Source organism: Brienomyrus brachyistius, chromosome 16, assembly GCF_023856365.1.
Source record: "Brienomyrus brachyistius isolate T26 chromosome 16, BBRACH_0.4, whole genome shotgun sequence".
Lineage (NCBI taxonomy): Eukaryota > Metazoa > Chordata > Actinopteri > Osteoglossiformes > Mormyridae > Brienomyrus > Brienomyrus brachyistius.
Genome location: NC_064548.1, coordinates 3,634,915 through 3,653,129, shown reverse-complemented (window position 1 = coordinate 3,653,129; position 18,215 = coordinate 3,634,915). Strand labels below are relative to the sequence as shown.

At 45.5% G+C, this 18,215-nt stretch overlaps 1 protein-coding gene across 1 annotated transcript; it reads right to left on the bottom strand.

The window, feature by feature from the left end:
• Positions 1–802: 802 nt before the first annotated feature.
• Positions 803–18,184, bottom strand: pwp2h (PWP2 small subunit processome component). Its single transcript, XM_048978383.1, has 21 exons — positions 17,894–18,184; positions 17,627–17,739; positions 17,298–17,392; positions 16,960–17,059; positions 15,352–15,495; positions 14,616–14,751; positions 14,135–14,367; positions 13,137–13,280; positions 12,882–12,952; positions 12,584–12,720; positions 11,978–12,126; positions 11,753–11,900; positions 9,591–9,741; positions 7,724–7,904; positions 7,338–7,485; positions 6,047–6,155; positions 5,645–5,710; positions 4,967–5,185; positions 3,917–4,067; positions 3,422–3,496; positions 803–3,185 (listed from the first exon to the last, which is right to left on the bottom strand). Exons 1-21 carry the CDS (start codon positions 17,909–17,911, stop codon positions 3,026–3,028), a joined length of 2,748 nt encoding a protein of 915 aa, XP_048834340.1. The 5' UTR covers positions 17,912–18,184; the 3' UTR covers positions 803–3,025.
• Between the last annotated feature and the right edge of the window lie 31 nt (positions 18,185–18,215).

Genomic DNA, 18,215 nt, shown 5'->3' with positions numbered 1-18,215 from the left:
AGCTATGTTGAAGTTAAGCTGGTTCTCATACTGAGGGCCTGGTTATCTGTATCAGGTGTGTTAAATGAGGGCTGCACCTAAGCTCTGCAGGGTGGTAGCTCTCCAGGAGCAGGATTGGGCAGCCCTGGACTACAGTGTGGTTTTGAAACTCAAAAGTGCCCAACTGCGATGACAAGAACATTGTGTTGTTTTCTGCATTTCCATATACTGTTATATGTATCACATGTTTATGTCATAATCCTGTATAGCAAGTGTGACAGACAATTGTCATTGGATGGTTTGTGGCATGTGAATGTGTGTAAGTGGTTAAAGGGATGTGTAATTGGACAGAGGGTTATTTAAAAAGCTGCTGCTGCAAAACAGGGAACTGTCAGTGCCCCCCCCCCCCAAGCTACTTAGGCCTGTATACCATTAGTGTATCTATTACAGTACTTATCGATATGCAAAGGAAAATACAGGTCATAGGGCATAACATAAAAAACTATGTAAATATTTGTGCATATAAAAATATGAAGAATATAAATGGCATTTTCGTACATGGACATTCAAACATACCCAAACAAATACAAATAAGCATTGTCCATTTGCTCCCATCAGAAACAGTTTTTAATACTTATTCTCATTGTTCTAGGGAGTGGATTATCTGTGATGTCCCACGTGCTCATGCAGCACAATTAGCTGCTCCGATCACAGACTCCTGTGTGATTCCCTTTATAAGCCCCTCTGCCCTGTGAGGTATTGATGATTCAATGTCATTGCGGAGAGAATATGAATGATAATACAAAAACCTTTCTTCTCATGGTTAGTGGTTGGCTGAAACCATTTATTGTCAAACAACTGTGTTTACTTTTGAAACCATAATGACAACAGAAACTACTCAAATGACCCTGATCAGAAGCTTACATACCCCAGTTCTTAATACTGCGTTTTGCCCCCCAATGACAGCTTGAAGTTTTTTGTGGTAGTTCTGAATGAGGCTCTTTATCTTCTCAGATGGTAAAGCTGCCCATTCTTCCTGGCAAGAAGCCTCCAGTCCCTGTAAGTTATTGGGCTGTCTTGCATGAACTGCACGTTTGAGGTCTCCCAAGAGTGGCTCAATGATATGGAGGCCAGAACCTTCACTTTATTTTTGCTGTAGCCAATAACAGATCGACCTGGCCTTTTGTTCTGGATCATTGTCATGTTGGAATGTCCAAGTACAATGAGTGCAAACTTTCCTCCAGTAGTTTTTGATAACTTACTGCATTCATCATGCCATCAATTCTGACCAAATTTCCTGTGCCTTTGTAGCTCACACATCCCCAAAACATCAGCGATCCACCACCATGTTCCACAGTAGGAATGGTGTACCTTTCAACATAGGCCTTGTTGACTCCTCTCCAAAAGTAGCGTTTATGGTCGTGGCCAATAAGCTCCATTTTAGCCTCATCACTCCAAATGACTTTGTGCCAGAAGGTTTGAGGCTGGTCTCCGTGCTGTATGTTGTAAGTGGGATTCTTTGTGGCATTTGCGTAGCGATGGCTTTCCACCACCAACTCAGCCCATCTTTCTTCAAGTGCCTCCTTATTGTGCATCTTGAAACAGCCACACCACATTTTTTCAGTCTTGTATTTCACCTGAAGTTATTTGTGGGTTTTTCTTTGCATCCTGAACAATTTTCCTGCCAGTTGCGGCTGAAGTTTTAGTCGGTCTACCTGACCGTGGTTTGGTTTCAACAGAACCCCTAATTTTCCACTTCTTAGAGTCTGAACACGGCATTCTCAATTCCTTTGATATTTTCGTATATCCCTTTCCTGTTTTATAGAGTTCAACTACCTATTCTTTGACAATTCGTTTGCTTTCCCCATGATTTAGAATCCAAAAAACATCAATGCAGAACTGGATGAAAGATTCAAGGGTCTGTCAGGAGTCCAGAAACTCATGGACCTTTTATACACACTCACTAATTACAAGCAAACAGGTCACAGGTGAAGATGGTTACCTTTAATAGCCATTCAAACCCATTTATGTAAAGTTGTGAAGTTTCTGTTGTCAGCCAGAACCACCTATCGCTGTCCAATCTTCTAATTGCTTCACTCATGGTCTTGACTGCTTCCAATCATATCCCTCTTAAAGCAGTGGCATTCAACCCGTCTAGGGCACCAACTTCTGAGGGGGAGCCGACTTGCCAGCCGATTTCACTCTGCCTTGAGTGGGAAGCACCATAGCAGCTAGTTCCAGTACTGGCCAAAAGATATATGTGGTAAGTCTGTATCCTACCTACGGTCACTGTTGCTGCCATCTGCTGGTGACCAGAGTGTACTTAAGCGGGTTAGGGCTCTGTGCCTGGGGTGGGAAGGTTGTCATTTAGAATTTCAGGGTTGCTGTAATGATTTCACCATCGGACCCTAATGCCTTTTAGTTAATCACCAAATGTTCCAGGGAATGGCTGATTCTGCCTCATTGGATAAAGACGTCTGCTAAATAAATTTATAAAAGTGATAAAAATTGCTCACCCCATCCATGAAATAATTTTTTCTTAAAGCTGGGTATCGTTTTTATGTTTCCGCTGCAATCCACAAAATTCAAAAGCAACAACCATTACATAAAGGGTCTTACAGGTATCTCATGCCCGTTTCAAATGCATCGGTGCAACACTTTAAAAAAAAAAAACCCACAAATGATGTTTGAGTTTCAGTACACAAAATTCAATACATTAAAAAAAAAAATCCAGACAAATAAATCCCAAAACAAGTTTTCGTTCAAAATAAAAATAATCTCACATGCACGGTCTACATGTCAGGGTCCCCTGCCAGTTACTTTATTTCCCACAATGCACTCGCTGGTTAGCATGGCTCTGAGGTGCAAAAGCCAACTCACTGCGGCTTCATGCAGACGACATGCCAGACTTTGACCCCTTCGGTTCATCTGTTCAGCCAAAACTTTTCGACTCTAAGCATGTTGTTTAACAATATTCAACGCATCTGTGCTATTCGACACATGTGACTTCATATGCAAGAATGGCAGTCTCAAAGTTTGAGGATCTCTAGTTGAGCATGTCAGTCTCCTCGAGGGACGCCTCGCTCATAAGGTCCGACACTTCCGACCTCTCGTCGTCACTAGCTGGCTCTGGTGCTGCCCTCTTCAGGCCCCTCTGTTTAGACAGGGCCTCAGCGTAGCGGATAGTGTAGATGTTCCAGTCACAGCTGTACAAGGGACACACACACACAAATGGCTCTGTCATTTTCCTCAATGACTTGCAATTTTTGTAATTGCAATTGTTTTTTGAAACATTTCCAGCTGCATACTTTCCATACTGCGAAAGCTTATTCCATACTTCCATCACCTTATTTACTGGATTTTTTTAGTCAAAAAAAAATTTACATTACCAAAGTAAATTTATGCAGCTACAAACATGAGCTGTGACCCTGAGTTCACTCACAGCTTGGACAAATCCTCAAAGTGCTTCTGGATGCTCTTCTGTAAGGACTGGATGGTCGGTAGTATTGCTCCTGACCTGGAGGGAAAAAAACAGTGATGAGAGTCCAGCTGACCTGTTATTTTGACATTGTGGTGACCATTTTTTGGTCCCTGCAAGGGGAAAAATCAATTTCATCAAAATCTGACTGACTGCAATGAAAAAACTAAAAATGCCAAGACTTGTATTTTGTTTGGTTACTTATGGTTAAGGTTAGGTCTGGGTGTAGTGTTTGCATGTTCTCCCTATACGGCACAGGATTTCTCCTTCAGTTTCTTCCCACAATTCAATGGCATGCAATTACTGTAAGTGTGAGAGTGTGTGCAGCCCTGGGATCGACTGGCATCCTGTTCAGGTTGTTCTCTGCACTGTTCCCTGTGCTTCCAGCCGCTCCTTGATGTTGTACAGGATCATGCAGCAGTTGGAGAAAAGTGCATATAGATTCAGCATGACTCTTACCTGACTTTGAGCTTCTGTCCATGGAAGATAAGCAAGCGCTGGGCCCAGGTGAGATAGAACTGCAGGTGACTGGAACTTTCCAGCTCCACAGCTACAAAGCCCAGTAACTTTTCCACATACAGGTCCGGGAGTGAGCTACACACCACCTCAACTGACAGGCAGAAAAAGACACAATATCATCCATTAATAAACGCATGTTTGGACCCTCATTGAAGTGAATCCCAGGTATCTTAGACAAACATAATGGCTCATTATAAAATTCAGATCATCCATTTCAGGTAACAGTCAGAATGCACATAACTGGAAGGACAAGGTGCGGTTTCATTGGGCGGGTTTTTTGTCATGTTACATAACTGTCTAATAGGAGCGCTCGCCCCGTGGACGCCCTCGCAGGACCCGCAGCGCTCGCCCCGTGGACGCCCTCGCAGGACCCGCAGCGCTCGCCCCGTGGACGCCCTCGCCGGACCCGCAGCACTCGCCCCGTGGACGCGCTCGCCCCGTGGACGCCCTCGCAGGACCCGCAGCGCTCGCACCGTGGACGCCCTCGCCCCGTGGACGCCCTCGCAGGACCCGCAGCGCTCGCACCGTGGACGCCCTCGCCGGACCCGCAGCGCTCGCCCCGTGGACGCGCTCGCCCCGTGGACGCCCTCGCAGGACCCGCAGCGCTCGCCCCGTGGACGCCCTCGCAGGACCCGCAGCGCTCGCCCCGTGGACGCCCTCGCAGGATCCGCAGCGCTCGCACCGTGGACGCCCTCGCAGGACCCGCAGCGCTCGCACCGTGGACGCCCTCGCAGGACCCGCAGCGCTCGCACCGTGGACGCCCTCGCAGGACCCGCAGCGCTCGCACCGTGGACGCCCTCGCAGGACCCGCAGCGCTCGCACCGTAGACGCCCTCGCAGGACCCGCAGCGCTCGCACCGTAGACGCCCTCGCAGGGCCCGCAGCGCTCGCCCCGTGGACGCCCTCGCAGGACCCGCAGCGCTCGCACCGTAGACGCCCTCGCAGGACCCTTGCCAATCTCCCACTCAGGACCCACACAGAGAGTACTCACCTTGGTCATACGGCACAGCTTCTAGCACCTCCCGGGTGAGCGCTCTCTCATTCAGGCGGAAGGCTAGCACAATGGCCACTGCCCACGCTGCCTGGTGGAGCTGACGTCGAATGCTGGTGGGAGTCACGTCCAAGTCCAGGTCAAAGGGGTCAAACACCAACCCCCCATCCAAAGAGTAGATCAGCAGGCCTTCGGTGGAGGTAGCTGCCCAGCTGCGGCCTGAGGGTTGAATCAGACAGACAGTCTGGCCAGGGTTGTAGACCTTTCCTTTAGCCAAGCATAATCTGCCATGATTATGTTGAACAGATTAAATTGAATCTGAATGAGGACTTAGGTCAATGGCACCCTATCCAACCAAACAAACAATGAATCGCAGAATACTACAGTAATGAACCAAATGATTCAGAAACTAAAACTGAGTGTTGCACTTACAGGAAAATACAAATTTCATTTTATGAATGAAAACCTCTGTACTGTCCAAACAGTATTGAATTGCTGAACATCAGCCAAATGCTATAAAACACAAGTTCCACAATTGCTAAATACTGTGACAAAACAAAAGCAACGTGCTTCTCATATTTATCACCTATAAGATGTGTAGGTGTAGATGATGAATGGGTTTAAGGGTAAACAAGCAAACACATGAAACTGGTATAACTGAGTTTATGTGACACTTACCCGTAGGGGAGAAGTGCAGGGAACTGACTCGGATCTCTGGCTTGAAATGCCGAGAGCTCATGTCTCCTGCAGAGGACACACACTGGGCTCAGCATTTCAGAGACCAAGCCACATTTTGCTTCACTGTATAAGGACATGGCCTATCACGCGTCACAGTGATGTCACAAAAGCAGAGTCACATCCCAAATGCAGACTGACATTGTTGCACAATCACTGCACAGAGTCAGTAAAGCTTAACCTCTCCCATCAGTACAATTACATCATATTACAACAATGACCCATGGACAAATGCTTAATGGAATGACAAAGTGATTAAAACATCTCAGCTAGATGCCATTTTTTTAAAACTATGACTCTGTGCTAGATAGACACCCCCAATACCACAGATTGCCCCTTGAGCACCTTTCCGGACACCCGGAAGGCTGACAGCCACTGTCTCGCCGTCCCCAACCCCTTCGTCCAGTAGTGCCAGGCTCCCGAATTCTGTCATTTTTCTCCGGTCCAGATACTCCTAGAGGTCATACACAAGGGTTTTAGTGGGCTTCTGCCATCTCCAAATGAGGACTCAATCCCATTTGCCAATACCGCATTCCAGTTACTACCCGAGACGATGCCTGGACTTACTGTCCATTAGTTTACAGTTTTTAGTGTCGTTACTAAATCAATGATAAAATCAAATGTGAGAGGTGGTACTGCTTTTGACCCAGAATGTGACCTTACAGATTAAACTATTCTGATAAGCAGGATGTTGTTCCTTACATTACGTGAATCAACATTTACTGCATCAGCAGATCCTTCACATACAGTAGCCAATCTTATCCAGAAGGGGCTGCTGTGTATGTGGGTTTTCACTGCAACTTCCTAATTACAGTACCAGTCAAAAGTTTGGACATGCCAAGCCACCTACAGAGGAGAGTGAGAATCACGTCACATGACCTGGACGCCTGACTTAAACCCAGTAGAAATTGTGTTGGAGGATTTTGACCAAAGAGTGAAGGAAATGTGGCCAATGAGAGCTCAGCATATATGTGGGATTTCCTTCAGGACAGCTGGAAAAGCATCTCAGGAGGCCACCTCGTGAAACTCACATAGAGGAGACAGTAGGATCAGCCAGTGCCTGGAACAACTCAGGTCGAGGCCCTGAGGTGGGATCACTTTGCCGGCCCACGAATTTGAACCCCAACCCAAGAGCTGCCCCCCAAACAAATATTTTTTTTTGTTTAATACTTTTTCGGTCAGTGCATAATTTCATTTTAGTTTTGATCTCTCTATAATTATTCAAAAATGAAGAGAATAGTACAATTAAAACTTTCTATGGGTTGGTGTGTCCAAACGTTTGACTTGTACTTTATATTACTAATTATAGGACTGATTGGCTGAAGAGTCCTCACACCTGAGTTTGAACAGCTGACCTAAAAGTTATCCCAAAAACCTGGAGGCACATCGGGCCATTGTGGATAAGATTAGGCAACCTTACAGTAAAGCTAAAAACACAAAATACAAAACATGTTAAGGGATTAAGCGATAAACATCCAACATAATTTTGCACTATTTGCACTTCCATTGCCAGTTAAGTTCTACTCCCATAAAAAAAAAACCCTGTCTAAGGACTACAACCTGTGCTATTTTGGTCCATGGCCCAACCACTCATCTTTAATACCCAGCAAACACCAAGATCATCAAGGAAACTGACCTCCATGGCATCCAGAGACAGGTTGCAGGAGATTTCAAACTTCTTCACAAGGATCTGCTCTTTGACACTGTATATGCAGACGAACTTGGACTGGCCACCAGCCAGGACACATTGGCCGTCAGCAGAGTAGCACAAGGAGGTGAAGGACCTACAGAGGGAGAGCAAAGCCTGAAAGCCTGGAAACCTTTACGCACAATATTTAACAGGCTCGGGTCTCATACTTTGGATAAGCATTAAGCCAGCACCATTAGCCTCAATGGTAGCCTATGTGTCTGGTGAGATGATCATCAGCTAAAGCACAAGTGAACAGTCCAGTGCATGTACCACCGCATGTGCCCCTTCATCCGACTGAGTAAAAGCATCACGACGACTCGCAGGTCACTCACTTGCCCTTGGCAGCCTGCTTGGCTGTGATCTTGTCAGTCTCCTTCCGGCCTATTTGAAGGTCATGGCGGCCCATGATGGAGCCCGTCTGGGAGGCTGTTTGTGGATTCCAGAAAGAGATTTCACCGTCCAGTGTGGCCACCGCCAGCTCCTGGCCGTCTGGCCTGTATGTGACAGCCAGGCCTAGGAGAGGTGAGATTCAGGTCAGCCCTCAGTGCTCTGGCATATTTACAAGACATGGTCGATTAACAAACACTTTATCACATATACAAAGGAGGCAGAACCACAGAGTGCTTTGAGACTAGGTGAACCACAATTAGTCGGTGTAGTCGATGACGTTGACCCGGGAAAAGTTATCAATATTTTAAATCATCCATCCATCTATCTATCTATCCATCCATCTTCCAAACCGCTTATCCTTCTAGGTCATGGGGGGGTCCAGAGCCTATCCTGGAAGCTACGGGCACAACCTGGTGGGGAACAACCCAGGATGGGGGGCCAGCCCATCGCAGGGCACACTCCCACACCATTCACTCACACATGCATAGCTACGGGCAATTTAGCAAGTCCAATTAGCTTCAGCATGAGATACCCTGAGCAAGGTAAACCGGAGTACCCGGAGGAAACCCCACGACGACATGGGGAGAACATTCAAACTCCACACACAAGGAACCCAGGCGGAGACTCGAACCCGGGTCCCAGAGGTGTGAGGTAACAGTGCTAACCACTGCACCACCATGCATTACAACAAATGTTTCCCTTTAATATAACTATATAATTACGGGAGTAGTTCAACTGATCACAAAACAAAAAGGTGGTTTTACACTGTGTAAAGTGATGGCATCGCGGTGGTACTCGTCCTATGCATGAGCACCTGAAGAGCAAACACACAGGCGATATTCTAGACTGGGAAACCATCGTGTTGTCTATTCATGTTTATTAAATTTATATTTTTTGTCCTTAAAAATGCTCATTATTAAAGCCATAAAATTGTCTGCCTGCTACATTAGAATCTCCATTGAATAAATGTTTGCGAAAATGTTCAGGCTAAACTCTGGGCTTATTCTACATTGATTGACGGTGCCGGCGTGTGCGTTCACGCGCGTTGGACGTTTTGGGACCAGTGTTGTTATTATAAAGTAAAACTGAAACGAAAACAGACATAAAAGGAAATTATCCGTGAACTGAAATTAAAATGAAAAACATTTTACAAAAAAAAAAAAAACAACATGCTGGACCTGCAGAAGTACCACCACACCACCATCTTTTACCTTGTTTAACCACAGTACCTCCTTTTTTAAAAGATGTGACAATGTGACATAGCAGGGGCAGCTAATTCAGCGCCCGGGGAGCAGTGCTTGGGGGCAGTACCTTGCTCAGGGTACCTCAGTGGTGCCTTGCTGGTCAGGGAGTCAAACCTGCAATCTTTCAATTATAAGTGCGCTTCCCTAACCATTAAGCCACCACATGAGGATATAAACATGTTTCAAGCATGTATAATAAACATGTTTTAAATGCTTCTTTTTTTTAGATAGTTATTTTCAAATCTATATAAAAATAATTAAAGAATAACAACAGGATATTAAATTTTGGACGCTGCTCACTGGTGAGTTGTGCTATTTTGTGAACAGGTCTGCGGGCCACTCATGTGGCCAATCATGTTGGTGACCCCTGACCCCTGATGCAAAGGCATACAGATTGTGTTGTCAAAATGAAATTCAATCAAACTGTCAATTTGATTTCCTGAAGGAAAACTAATCATTTCGATTAATCGACCAATAGTTCATAGACTAATCAATAGAAAAATGGTAGTTAGTGGCAGCCTTTTTTGGGACCCAAACGGAATGTGACTCTGGGGGCGGAGCTTACCGTCGGCAGTGAGACGGAGCGTCTCCTTGGTCTGCCAGCTATCCATCATGTCCCATAGCTTGACGGTGCGGTCCCAGGAGGAGCTAGCCAGCACCGACCGCATCGGGTTGAAGCTCAAGCTGCTCACAGGGCCCTCATGACCCGCCAGCACCTGTCAGTCATGGGGAAGGGGGCGGGATTTGACGCATGGCATGAACTTTGTTAGCTATGAACATTTAGCTTGGGAAATAGCACAATGCATAACTAAGTAAGTGGACAGAATTGTGATTATAGACCAAAGGCATTGTGCCTATTAATAAAAGCTGTACATCACTTCTGTTATTCACATATCAGGTAACAGCACACACTGCTGCAGTGCACAGTGTGCAACTGGGCTGGTTTCAAATTCATGGTTTTCTATGGCAACACATTCCAGTTAAGCACACTTCTTATATCAGCGCAATCCGGATTGCGGAATCCGGAGAGCATTTTGGTCAGGTGGCAGAGCAGTGATAATTTTGTGGATGAAAACTATGACTAAAATTTTATTGAAAATGATACCAAAACAAATCATTTATGACACCAAAAATGATGGAACGTATTGATACTATCATCAACAAATAAAAACAAGAGAAAAATGTCAGGAAGAGCTGAATTTGAAACTGATCCAAATCAGAAGTAGTATTTTTAGTAAGTGTTGACTGAAGTTGTGCATGATTGGATACAGAATAATTGGTTTCGAGCACATGACCATGCAGTTCTGTCTCTGAAATCCCTGTAAACTCATTACGTCTCTTAGGCTTGGCTGACTTATCACAAGGGACCGTATAATCTCTGGACGGTATAACGGTATGAAATATTACATACTGCCCAAGCCTGGTCTGTGCTACATACCCATGTATTTATAAAGTTTACATTTAATGTGAAAGAAAACAGGACTCAGTGCTAGACATGAAGCGGTCTGAAATCATGGATATCGTGACCAAAATGATCACGGCTATCAGTATTATTGTAGTATTGTTAAAATGTGCTAAAAATGTTCAAAAAGTACTGATACATAAACAATTTCACCAAGGTTTATATAGAAAAACACAAACTTGGCAGCACTATGTTCTTAACCATCAAAATAACAGCATAGCTAATATCTTATGTAAGCATTTGAAAATGATATCAAATGTGGATTGACATTAAAAATCTCCAGAGCGCTATTACTGCCTAAATTCAAATTTGAACCGATACCAGTAATCGTTGGGAATTTCAGTGGTTTACCATGAACCATTCCATGCCCACTCAGCGCAAACCATGTAGAGCAGTAATAACAGGAATAAACATCACAGAACTGTAGTGCATTGAAATCAACAGAAACAAATAGTTGATTTTTCTCTTAATATGTTTGAAAAGTTCACCGTCATGAACTGAACTAGGTGGAGGAATAAGCACTAACCAGTGTGTTTTCACTAGTCTGACACTTGTCTTTGTTTTTCGGAGAGCACAGTTGAGGTCTTTTTATTCACGTTCCATGCACTGGTGTTGAATGTAGATGTGTCAAATGCTAGTATTTTGTTTACGACTAAATTCTGGTTTCATTTATATTATATTTAATGATAAATAAAATCCATATGCAACAAATTTTGAATTAGTCCAATGTTTCATATTACAACCTTTACAACAATCTGTGTCTTTAAAGACTGCATGTTCAAACCCAATGCCACAACAGCGGCTTTACAGACGATTCCTTAAGGAATACAGAGGGGATTGAGGTAGACCAATCTGTGTGTGTGCACAGATTAAGCGACGTTTTTAAAGAAAGGTGAAAATGATGTATTAGACTATGACTAAACCTGTTAGTTTCACTGGCTGCTTGTACTGTAAAAACCCAGAAATTTTCCGTTTTTCCCTTTAACTCCTAAGATATGCAACATTATCACAGCTAGCAGGCTGACCTTTTAAAAATGAAAACTCACACAAAACCTTTGGTTGCTTTAACTATGTTACTGCCTCCTTTCCAAGGACCTTTTGTTTTGAGACAAGCGAGTCAAATCACTGCACAAAACATGCATGAGTAGGTCTTGCTTACCTCTAGGAAAAGTAAGCTGGCTACCGATTTATTCAACCCCTGATCAAAAACAAACTGGCTTACCAACATTAACACTATGGAATCCTGGTTCAGAAGGTAGACGCACCTCGAGCAATCGGCCCGTCTGCATAGACCAGATGAAGATGTCAAAGGAATCCTGGGCCCCAGCGCTGACCAGGTCGCCGCTGCAGTCCACAGCCAGGCAGGAGAACTGGGCTGGCCGGGGCGATGTGAAGGTGCGGAAGTTACGGTACCTGTGGAGGCATGGCCCATCAGAACCCAGCCCCGCCCCCTGCCATGTCAGCGGCTGCGTATGCGAAAGGAAGCTCACCTGTGCAGGTCGAACGCTCTCACTGAGCCGTCTAGGGAGGCGCTAACGATGACGAACCCGCGTGGGCTGAAGGTGACACTGGTGACGCTGCTCGTGTGCTCCAGGAATGTGACAAAGCAGAGGCCGCTGGTGGTGTTCCACACCTTCACCTGTAATACGCCGCACCCATCACCCTCCACGCCTCCACCAGTGACACGCCGCACCCATCCCCCTCCACCAGTGACACGCCGCACCCATCCCCCTCCACCAGTGACACGCCGCACCCATCACCCTCCACGCCTCCACCAGTGACACGCCGCACCCATCACCCTCCACGCCTCCACCTGTGACACGCCGCACCCATCACCCTCCACGCCTCCACCTGTGACACGCCGCACCCATCCCCCTCCACGCCTCCACCTGTGACACGCCGCACCCATCACCCTCCACGCCTCCACCTGTGACACGCCGCACCCATCCCCCTCCACACCCATCCCCCTCCACACCCACCACCCTCCACACACTGTACTAATTACATATGCCTGTCAAACTCTGATTGAAAACTGCAGCACACAAGATACAATCATGACTTGTTCAAGATGGGAGTGGGGGGCACTTTCTTCTTACCTTCCCATCATCCCCTCCCGTGGCGATATACTGCCCATCTGGGGAGTAGGCCAGGGCTGCCATGTTGTTGAAATGTCCCTGCTGCTTGAACACATAGGACTCACTCTGCCACTCCCACACTAGTAGCTGGCCCATGTCTAGCAAAAACAACACACAAACACGCTCAGCCTGCAGTCCACAGTGTCCAGGTGACTTTGCCATGTGTGTCCTATGAGTCAGAGCAAACCAGAAACTGCACGTTCAATACACCAGGTATTATGTGTGTTGAGTCTCTGACTCCTCCCATTCTTGGTCTTACCTGAACAGCCAAAGCCTATCCAGTCTCCTGTGTAGTTGATGGCAATGGAGGAGATCCTCTGGTCAGAAATGCTGAAACACACAGAGAGAAATATGATAGGAACCCTGCACTGCCAGTTCATCCTAAGGCAGCATCCATACCTAGGCTACAATGCCCCATGTGTCGCTTAGAGTCAGCAAACCAGAAGGTCACCAGTTCGAATCCCATGGTAGACAGCAGTTGGCCCCTGGTTTTGAAAGAAGGGGGGGCTCTAACCTGAGTGAGTGGATCAGGTTGAATTCTGGGAGCTCATGCAGGTGGAAGATTCCAGAAGCAAACCCAGTCACCAGTAGGTGTGTCTTCTTGTGGAATGCGGTGGCTGTCAAGTCATTGAAATCACCCTCCTTGTTAAAGAAGTACCTAAAGGACACAAAGTTCCCAGGAAATAAAGTTCGACTGTATTCTACAAGCCTAGTTTATACACTCTTTTGCATGCCATTACGGTCCATGCATGCATGAATGTTTCTCTTCTTTCTCATTCATACAAAGCCATTATAAATCAGCAGATGTATTACAATAAACACAAGCAGTGCAATAAAATACGAGGCTTGAATGGTATTAAGGTAATACAGCATACTGTAGTATTTTGAAATACTGACGACATGATTAGCTGGGACACCCCCTCCCCCGCCCCCCCGGCCAGCAAATGTTAAATCACAAAGATTTCAAACTACATGAATAGTGTTGATTTCCAAAATACCACATTCTGTAGTATAATGGTCTGTACAGTATAACAAATTTGATGGAGTACCTCCGCAAGATGCTGACCATAACTATAACAAGAACTATTCTTTTTCTACTCTTTCTTGGTTGACCGCTGTGCTGTGAAAATCAATGCTGCCACATACTGGAAACACAGAGTCAAATTTCCGTGCAAATGTGCAGATGATGTGCAAAATGTCTGCATGACACCAAAATGTGGGCTGCGCACACACACAGTCCACGAGGACACAAGTATTGAAAAAAATACAATTATCCTTGCATGGACCATAAGGGCACGTGGAAAAAACTTAATTGGTCTATTAAAAACACATTTAACATTTCTGCGATTGTGATGATATGTAATCTTTTTGTACTACCTACACAAAAGGTTCATATAGCTGTCAGCTAGAGCAAACTACAATTCCTACTACACTCTGGAAGCCTTATGCATGAGTCCTGGCCCCCAGGTGGGGAAATAAAACAGCGAGAATCAAGGCAGGAATGTCACCTACTTGCCAAGGCGCTTATAGTGGACGTTCCTGCTGCCTTGCTGTTGCCTGTTCCCGTCAGATTTCCCACGGATGACCTCAGCTCGTGGCTGTCCTTCTGCTCCTTCCTCCTCCTCCTCCTCTTCCTCGCCCGTTTCCTGTAGCTGAGCCTCTCTGGGCTTCTCGGCCAGCAAGCCGTCCAGCTCAGTGTCACACTCCCAAACACACAGGGCCCCATCCTGACTCACTGTGTACAGCTGCAAGGACACAGGAACATTTGCCCATCTGTAAATGAGCACAGACTCCTACAGCACCTACAATGCACAGCTCCTACAATCAGTGCATAGAGAATCACACTTTTTCACAAATAAAGTAATCAACTAGGATTTTGTATCTATAAAATACATTAGCTGATACAAACATTACTGAGTTTCAGAAACTTATACGGAACTGACAAGCGGATTTTAAAAAAACAAAGCGACAGCTCCCCCTGGTGGGCACTCACATCCAAGCTGTCCTGCTCAAAGAAGCAGCCCACAACTGCATTTTTGTGTCCACCCAGGCAGTAGTATACAAGGTTGGCCCAGCGCTTGGTTCCGAACACCCAGGTTGTCATGTCCTTGCTGCCAACCACAAAGCACCTGTGGCAAGCAGGAGGTCAGTGTTACAGATGCACCTTCCACGGGTGTAGAGAGGGGCCATTTAGGAAGCTCCACCTACACTATCACTCCCAAAGGTCCTATGTCAATATCATGTAGCTAATGGTCAAAAACTGTCAAACACACTAAAAGGATGATAATTACTGTAAATACAGGTAATCATTTATTATAATCCTTTTTGCTGACATGTACTATGGGGTACACAATAAAGTAGAAATTTAAAGACGCAATATGTAGTCTTGGAGACTGCAAACACTAGTTTAGTGAAAAAACTGAGCGACTGTGGCAACGAGACAGACTGAGGAAGGGTGATGCGAGATGAGATGCTTGACAGTGACACACAGCGCTGACGTCATCAGGGTCAAAGTTCTCGTACAGCGTACAATACCGACTGGTCGAAGAACTGGTCGTAAGTTCAGGCGGTCGCTAAACAAGTAGGTCGTTAAGTGAGGAGTACCTGTTCACATCAGAATTTACTTGTCTTATCTTGTATTGTACAGTATATTGCGGTGATCTTGCCGACTGCTTGTGGAGTAATGAAAGACAGCCACAATGTCACAGAAGCATCCACAAGCCACTCACTTGGAATCGTCGGTCCAATCAATGCATGTGGTTTCGTCATAGGGGCCGTAGTAGCTCTTGTCCAGCACAAAGGCATTGAACTCCCTCGTCTTCCCAGGGGCGTGATACATGAGGGCCACATTTTCTTTTGTGACCACGAATTTCCTGTACAGAGGGAAACAAGGGGGATAAACGTCATACTCCGGAATTTCCTCCCAATACAATCAATCATCCATCCTCCATTACCGCCTATCCAGTGCAGGACCACGGTGAACCTGAAGACTACTGCGAGACAACGACCTGCATGGGATGCCAATGCATTGTAGGATGCAGACACAGACACTCAAGAGGAGAACATGCAACCTCCACACACACCAATACAGTCAAATCAAACTTCCTTAATGAAGAGCAGGGGAACTCCTACATAAGGACACGGGTACGAAGACCCTGCACAGTAAGATAGGAAAGGTGATTTAGCAGGTGCCCGCAGCTCCATCCTACTGTCTTCCAGTACAGTCTTCCAGCGGCTGAAAACAAATCTCGTACTATTTGTTTTTTTTTCCACCATGTGTGGTCTCTCAATTATAATGAGCTACCCAACTGGTAGCTGGTGTGTATGTTGATGCTTCCATGTCCCATTCTCGCCAGTGTGGGGAAGCAATAAAAAAGGCCAATAGGATGTTGGGGTATATCTCCAGGTGTGTGGAGTATAAGTCAAGGGAGGTAATGCTAAGATTATACAATTCCTTGGTGAGACCTCACCTAGAATATTGTGTGCAGGTTTGGTCACCATATCTTAAAAAGGACATTGTGGCCTTAGAAAAGGTGCAGCGTAGGGCCACAAAAATGATTCCTGGTCTTAGAGGACTGTCATACGAGGAACGGTTACTTGAGCTAAATCTGTTCAGTCTCAAGCAAAGGAGACTGAGGGGGGACATCATCCAGGTATATAAGATTCTAACAGGTTTGGATGCTGTTCAACCAAATAGTTACTTCAGCATTAGTTTAAATACACAAACTCGTGGCCATAGGTGGAAATTAGCGGGAGAACATTTCAAACTGGACTTAAGGAAGCACTTCTTTACACAGCGCGTAGTCAGAGTATGGAATAGCCTTCCTGATAATGTAGTGCAAGCTGAATCCTTGGGTTCCTTTAAATCAGAGCTAGATAAGATTTTAACTACTCTGAGCTATTAGTTAAGTTCTCCCCAAGCGAGCTTGATGGGCCGAATGGCCTCCTCTCGTTTGTATAGTTCTTATGTTAACTATATCTGAAGAGTACCATCAAGACTCACAACTTCTTGTAAGACACATCACTTCCTGGAACACCTCAGCTAACCGCATCCTATCAGTGACCCACACTAGCTCACTGTCTTTCTTGAAAATGACATCACTTAGCAATAATGGATACCATGATCTTATATTTTGACCTTAGACTTAGTTCCCGCAGGTTTAATCTTGCACTCGATCCTGGTCACTTGTTGGAAGCTTAGCCCAGCATCACTTATAGCTAAGTTGGCTTCTAGGCAGTCTTACAAGCTTTTTTGCCTCTGCATCACTTGTACGTCTGCTTTGAACAAAGCGTCTGTTAAATAAATCAATGCACATGAAGAGAGATAAGAAACGTACCTGCCGTCCGGAGAGAAGCTCACGCTGTGCACAGGCTTGTGGAAATGAAAGTGATGCAGCACCGCTCGGCTTACCAGGCTTATGAGCAGGGCGGCTCCGTCTGAAAAATACGCCCATCGTAGCTGCGTCAGATGCAGGCTGCAAGCAGGATTAACAGCAGCAGCAGCAGCAGGGTACCGGTCACAGGTGTCAGAGCGGCTCGGTGGTATACAACTAACACCGCCTGTAGTATTTCTATTGCATTTATTACAATAGGAACGATATTTCTTATGACCATGCTAATAGTTTGACACTAAACTCTCCCAACAAGAATAGAGGGAACGGGGCTATAGCCGTACCTTCATCTACCAGTATGGCTAGGTTTCCATCCCGGGACAGACCCACGCAGGTTATGTTCTTGGAGGTGGAAAGAGGCAGCGTCTCGGATTTGTTACTGGTTGGTTATAATCGGACAGAGAGAGCGATCATGATGGTGCAGCGCTGCCATGTGAGTAACGAACATCATGTGCACAGGACAAAACTCAGGATCTTTTTTTGAAGATTAAAGAAGTAACCGAAGCACTTCTATACAGCACAACTGAAAACGTTCACGATTGGACGGAATCCATTCATTAAGTATAACAAAAAGATAATAGAAAAACACATGAACATTTTGATGTAAACTCACTTTTTAAGGTCGAAAACAGAAACGCGATTGCCTACGGGGCTTATCACGGTGTTTCCATCCTTGGAGAAATTCAGATTTCCGCGGCGATAAACAGCGCCAAGCAAATTGGAAAACTGGAAAACCAAGAATCGGTTACACAAGTCCCGGTGAAGCGAAATACCGAAAATCATTTTAAGATACATTAATTACAATAAAGTAAAAGCACATTACCGACACATATGGTTAATAAAATATTTTAGCAAAAGCGATAGGATACCAGAAACTTACCTTGTAAGCAAATTTCATAATGGACTCTAAGTATACCAAATCTAACTAAACATAATCCATTAAAAGTCGATAGTAGAAGTCTACATGACGCTCCGCATCAGAAAACGTAACTACACACGCGAGTAGGAGAACATGCTGGATACCGTGTACGTCCGGGTTACGGAATACTGATACTGTGACGAAAAACCGGTGAGCCCCCTAGCGGAAGGAAGAGCATCCTGCTCGACTTCCCTCGGACCGGGCACGGATCTACTGCCCAAATCATTAGTTTATGTGAAGTAGCGCCCCAGTTACAGAAAACAAGAGTGCACTCATTACTCCC